A 6,031-nucleotide genomic window follows, 5' to 3' on the forward strand; every position below is an offset into this window, starting at 1 on the left:
TATCTTATTTTTGAAATATTATAAATAAAAAAAATATTATATATAAGTTATTATTCATCCTTCACGTTTTAATTTTTTTTTTTTTATAAGACGTAAGATATTTTTATAAAATGAGAAGATTGTTTAAAAACTAAGAGAGATATTTTCACTATTTATGTGAAGTGTCAGGTGATCTTTCTTTCAATCAAATCAGCAAGTCACCAATTTTGTTGGCGAATGAAATTAGGGAGACTTGTGTGTAGAGGGAGAGGGAAGGACAAGCGTGCCGATCCAACCTTAAATACAGGTCGGTAGTAGGAATAAATGCCTCTACCAACATCCAACAGAACCAATTAATATGGGCCAATAAAACTTCTGCGAAATCTTGTTCAAAGCCGATCCAAAAACAGAACCGATCGAACGAATTTGCTTCTGTCAGAGTTTTGAAGAACTGATAAAACGGGGATATGAATTATGAATTCCTAGACTCATTCACATGAGAAGAAAAGTTCAAGAAAAATAAAAGAAAAATTTTCTAGCTTGTCGGTTTGTCACACCAAAAAAGCTAGCTTTCTATACTGGGTTGTTTTTGCATGGTACTCTCTCTCCCTAATTTTCTCTTCCAGTTCCAACCCAGTCAAATTCATAACACCCTCATCTTCCAAACTCCCTCCCTCATTCAATTCGCATTTCCTCATATCTTTCCTTTCCTCCTCCTTTTAGAACCTCTCAATCTTTTCTCACAGCATTCTTTCCTTATCTCTTTCTGGTTTGGTAGCTCCTTATAGACACCCAGTGCTTGGCCATAGTTGGGGTCCGTTTCGAGCTCTTCATTCTGGGTTATTGCAGTTGCAAGATCCTGTGCCTGAGCTTTCCTTCGTAGGCAAGTTGGTTTTGAAGATTGAGTAGAAGTGATAAATAATGAGTAACCCTGCAACAAATCATGTGGTTATGGAGATAGAGGCAAACAAACCAGCAGGGAATGGAATTGTAGTGGCGGGTTTGAGCCCTCTGAGTGAGACTCTATGGAGGGACAAGGCTAACACGGAGTTCATAGGGGATGTCTCGGCGAGGCTCACTTGGAAGGATCTGACTGTCATGGTCACTCTCAGCAATGGAGAGACCCAGAAAGTTTTGGAAGGACTTACTGGTTATGCCGAGCCTGGAACCTTTACAGCCCTAATGGGTCCCTCTGGTTCAGGAAAATCTACCCTCCTTGATGCTCTTTCTAGTCGTCTTGCGGCTAACGCATTCCTTTCTGGTACCATCCTCCTCAATGGTCGCAAAACAAAGCTCTCTTTTGGGACTGCAGTGAGTTTTTCTTTAGTCTCTCATTTGGTTTGCCGTATTTTCACCTTCTTTGAAGATTAAAAAGACTGTGTAATTGTTGGTTCCCATACTAATTAATAACTTGGATTTGTTGTGGTTTATTTGTTTTTGGGTGTTTTTAGTACTGTTAATCTGTCCAAACTTCTTTGAATGCTATTGCTAATTCCGCATTAGTGTCTGCTTCTCCACTTGATTCTCTGTTTTGCTGAGAAACTGACGTTATGTGATGCTAACCAGGCCTATGTCACCCAAGATGAGAACCTGATCGGCACTCTAACAGTGCGGGAGACAATTTCATATTCAGCTCGACTCCGCTTGCCCGATAAGATGCCATGGTCAGAGAAGCGTGCACTGGTTGAGAGTACCATTATAGAGATGGGTCTCCAAGATTGCGCTGACACGGTCATTGGAAACTGGCATTTGCGTGGAATCAGTGGAGGAGAGAAGAGAAGAGTTAGCATTGCTCTTGAGATCTTGATGAGACCCAGGTTGCTCTTCCTGGATGAGCCAACTAGCGGACTTGATAGGTTAAGCTCTGAGACTAGCTATGTTTGGATGATAAGTGTATTTCAAATCAGATGTGAATAAGAGTAAAATAATTTGGGAATAATAATAAAATAGTAATTAATAGTTTGTGAATACGAACTGTTTGTAAATAATAATGAAATAGTATAAAAATATCTGAGAAGAATTGTATTCCTAAACAGAACGATCACAAAAGTTTGATCCCTTACTTTTTAGAAGTAGATGAAGCCCTTCTTATTAAAAAAAAAGTAAAGGGAGCCATATCCGCTTTGTCGTTGCCTGAATTAGTTCTGATAGCTATAAATTTTACTGCTAGGATTGTCATTTTCTGGGTATCTTCTACATTCTTTGCCTATACAATGTTCCAAACTGCCACTCATTCATCTAGTATGATACATACAAATTATATATATTTATATATATATATATGTTTTTGTTTGTTTCTCTGTGGGCAATATGCTTGCCCTCATAACTCTTTTTATCGGGTTCTGAAGTACTAGCATTTTTGTGGCAGTGCCTCTGCTTTCTTTGTAACACAAACATTACGCGGCCTGTCAAGAGATGGTAGGACTGTGATAGCGTCAATTCATCAGCCAAGCAGTGAAGTATTTGAACTCTTTGATCGATTGTACTTGCTTTCTGGTGGCAAGACTGTTTATTTTGGCCTAGCTTCCGAAGCATACGGGGTGAGAAACTTCACTTTCTGTATTAATGCACACGTTTGACTTCCCAGGAATGGAGCTCTTATATAGTCTAGCCTTTGCAGTTCTTTGCTCAAGCTGGGTTTCCCTGTCCCGTTTTGAGGAACCCATCTGATCATTTTCTTAGATGCATCAATTCTGACTTCGATAAAGTTAAGGCCACTCTAAAAGGATCCATGAAACTGCGGGTATGGAGTTTCTCTTCTCTTGTTGTTTAATTATGTACTATTTCAAGCAGTTATAGAATACTACTACAACCAAACGTTATATACTTGGCTTGTGTGCGACGTGCAGCAATAGTCAATGTCTTTAATAGTGGGGGTAATTTGGAAAACAGTGTAGAAATGGTGAAATGAGGTGTGGGATTGGGCAGTAAAGGGGTGGGATGGTACAGTCTACTGTAGTGTGGAGACGGACGTAGGTTCAGTAATAGTGGTTGTTCAATTTTCTTCAGAGCAAAATGTACTTTCCTTGAGTAAGATTTTAGGCTAAGTTTGTATAGTGAGATAAGATGAGATGATTTTAGATGAAAGTTGTATAAAATATTGTTAAAATATTATTTTTTAATATTATTATTGTTTTGAGATTTGAAAAAGTTGAATTATTTATTATATTTTGTGTGAAAATTTGAAAAAGTTGTAATGATGAGATGATATGAGATGAAATCGTTTCTGCCGGGCAAACTGCAACTAAATTGTTATTTTAGTAGGCTTTATGAAAACTGATGTTCAATCATTTAGTAACTGGTGTGGTGAAGCCAATGAAATAGCATCCAGTAGGAAGGGGGTGTAGTTGCAGTTTGCCGCAGTAGGTATTGGAGGCGGTTTTGATTGTGGCTTTGAATTTGTTTATGCTCAGTTTGAGGTAAGTGATGATCCACTTGAGAAGATTACCACAGCTGAAGCTATTCGAACCCTAGTTGACTACTATCGCACTTCTCAGCACTGCTATGCAGCAAGAGAAAAAGTGGAGGAGATATCCAAAGTGGTAAGTTGTTCAAAGGCAGCATGAGTTTTCAATTGATTGACTGTTCTCATTACTTTGGTAGGCACTTGTTTAGTATCTGTGGTAAAGTTTGAGTAACAGTTGGAATTATTTGCCATATGTTGCAGAGAGGAACTGTGCTAGATTCAGGAGGTAGTCAGGCTAGTTTCTTGATGCAAGCCTTTACCTTGACCAAGCGTTCATTTGTTAACATGTCAAGGGACTTCGGGTATTACTGGCTTAGGCTTGTAATTTACATTATAGTCACTATCTGCATTGGAACCATCTATTTGAATATCGGGACGAGTTACACTTCAATTCTGGTACTTTTATTCCTTCTTCTCTTTCACTTTCACTATTTAGTCTAAGGGACAAATCCAATACCTTAAATAACAAAAACTGACATCATAGGATGGGTTCAAACTAACATCAAACTAACACACATAACCACATTAAGCATAATGAAATCAAATTGATTCCTTTACTAAAAATGTTTTTTTTTCTTCACTTGACACGCGGCAGGCAAGGGGATCATGCGCATCTTTTGTGTTTGGTTTTGTAACATTCATGTCAATTGGCGGTTTTCCTTCTTTTGTTGAAGATATGAAGGCAAGTTTCATGATCCCATGCACCTATTTATATACTCAACTCATTTGGAGGTAGACTCTAATAACTTTAATTTTCTCTGTTGATATTCGCAGGTTTTCCAGAGAGAAAGGCTGAATGGCCACTATGGTGTAACCGCATTTGTCATCGGTAACACAGTGTCTGCAATGCCCTTCCTGATATTAATAACCTTCCTCTCTGGAACTGTTTGTTACTTTATGGTCCGCCTGCACCCGGGATTTGAGCACTATATATTCTTTGTACTATGCCTTTTTGCAAGTGTCACTGTGGTGGAGAGCTTGATGATGGCCATAGCCAGTATTGTCCCTAACTTCCTCATGGGTATCATCATTGGGGCTGGAATTCAGGTGTGTATCCTCTTGATACATAAATAAATTGCCAAGCCTATTAAATTTCTATGATTAAAATGCTGCACCAATTGAACTGCCTGAGAATTTCCAAACAATTCACACTCGGTCACTTTGTCTTTAAGTTCACATTCATACAATCAAGAACTATCAGCACATATTCGGCTATTTTATTAAGTAACTCTGTTTCAACATTCAAGTTAAAAATAATGAGTTATTTGTGGTATCCTTCACATTTCAGGGCATATTCATGCTAGTCTCTGGGTACTTTAGGCTCCCAAATGACATTCCAAAGCCTGTGTGGCGCTACCCCATGTCATACATCAGCTTCCATTTCTGGGCTCTACAGGTAAAGATATGCCACCAGATCAACAACTGGTTGATAATGACATGCAGTCCAAGTAGTTCAATGACTAAAACAATTAAATCTTTTCAGGGGCAATACCAGAATGATCTCAAGGGCTTGTTGTTTGACAACCAAACACCTGGTCCTTTAAAGATACCGGGCGAGTACATCTTGGAAAATGTGTTCCAGATTAACGTTCATCGATCAAAGTGGGTGGATCTTAGTGTCCTCTTCAGCATGATAGTCGTCTACCGCATCATCTTCTTCATCATGATCAAAGTTAGTGAGGATGTAACACCCTGGATCAGAGGTTACATGGCTAGAAGAAGAATGCAACTGAAGAATGGTAATCAACAGACAACAATTGCTCCTGATGGTCTTACCCAATCTCCTTCTCTGAGAAATTATGTGAAGACTCGTACAAGAGGTACCAGTAAAAGGTAGACAAGAGATAGTGATATTACAGAGAATAAAATGGAATGAAAAGTCATCTCACCATGGAGTTTGAACAAGGAATGTATGTAGCAAATGCTTTGGGAGACATAATTCTCTCCATCTTTTAACAATTTTTTACTTCCATTTCTTACCATATGTATTTCTGGCTACCTTATATTTCAATTTTGTGCTTGATAAGACAGAAATCACCTTCAAATAGATTGGGATCAGCTTAGGTATCGTTTGGATTCGAATATGAGTTGAGATGAGTTGTGAATAGTAGTGAGATGAGTTATGAATAGTAGGGAGATTTGTGAGTTAAAGTTGATGAATAATAATGAATAGTAGTGAGATGAGTTGAAATGAGTTGAGATGACTTGCGAATACAAACCGGGCATGAATCTTCTTGTAACGCCCCAAACCCCCAAATAGTAAATTGTTTTTGTCCCTTTTGGGCAACAGCTAAACTAAGATCATGACAGGTGACCTTCGTCTTTTTCTTATAAAAAAAAAAAAAGAAAAAGCGAAAACTAAGATATTTTCCAATACAAAATATTGCATGCTTGTGTGTCAGAACAATAGTAATTTGATAAATACTTTAGTCACAAAGATATTATACAAAAGTAAATTGATAAAGTGACGTAATACATCATATTATAAAGATAATGTATAAAGTGACGTAAATTCATAAAGTTACTTTTATTGTGAAGTAGATCTTACGATTTATATAAATTTATGTCAGTTTATAAGTTAATTTT

At 37.7% G+C, this 6,031-nt stretch overlaps 1 protein-coding gene across 1 annotated transcript; it reads left to right on the forward strand.

Moving 5' to 3' along the window:
* Nucleotides 1-366: 366 nt before the first annotated feature.
* LOC121241882 (ABC transporter G family member 11-like) lies at nt 367-5,508 on the forward strand. Its single transcript, XM_041139746.1, has 10 exons — nt 367-1,290; nt 1,546-1,835; nt 2,348-2,519; nt 2,600-2,722; nt 3,393-3,521; nt 3,647-3,841; nt 4,041-4,127; nt 4,220-4,492; nt 4,734-4,841; nt 4,929-5,508. The coding sequence occupies exons 1-10, from the start codon at nt 901-903 to the stop codon at nt 5,280-5,282; spliced, it is 2,121 nt and encodes a 706-aa protein (XP_040995680.1). The 5' UTR covers nt 367-900; the 3' UTR covers nt 5,283-5,508.
* Nucleotides 5,509-6,031: the final 523 nt, after the last annotated feature.

This window comes from Juglans microcarpa x Juglans regia, chromosome 8D, assembly GCF_004785595.1.
Source record: "Juglans microcarpa x Juglans regia isolate MS1-56 chromosome 8D, Jm3101_v1.0, whole genome shotgun sequence".
Lineage (NCBI taxonomy): Eukaryota > Viridiplantae > Streptophyta > Magnoliopsida > Fagales > Juglandaceae > Juglans > Juglans microcarpa x Juglans regia.

Excerpts from the sequence above, each read along its gene's own strand:
- LOC121241882 (XM_041139746.1), top strand. The coding sequence starts at position 901 with ATGAGTAACCCTGCAACAAATCATGTGGTTATGGAGATAGAGGCAAAC. Across the intron at positions 3,522-3,646 it reads TGGAGGAGATATCCAAAGTG|AGAGGAACTGTGCTAGATTC; the intron begins GTAAGTTGTTCA and ends CATATGTTGCAG. Across the intron at positions 3,842-4,040 it reads CGAGTTACACTTCAATTCTG|GCAAGGGGATCATGCGCATC; the intron begins GTACTTTTATTC and ends GACACGCGGCAG.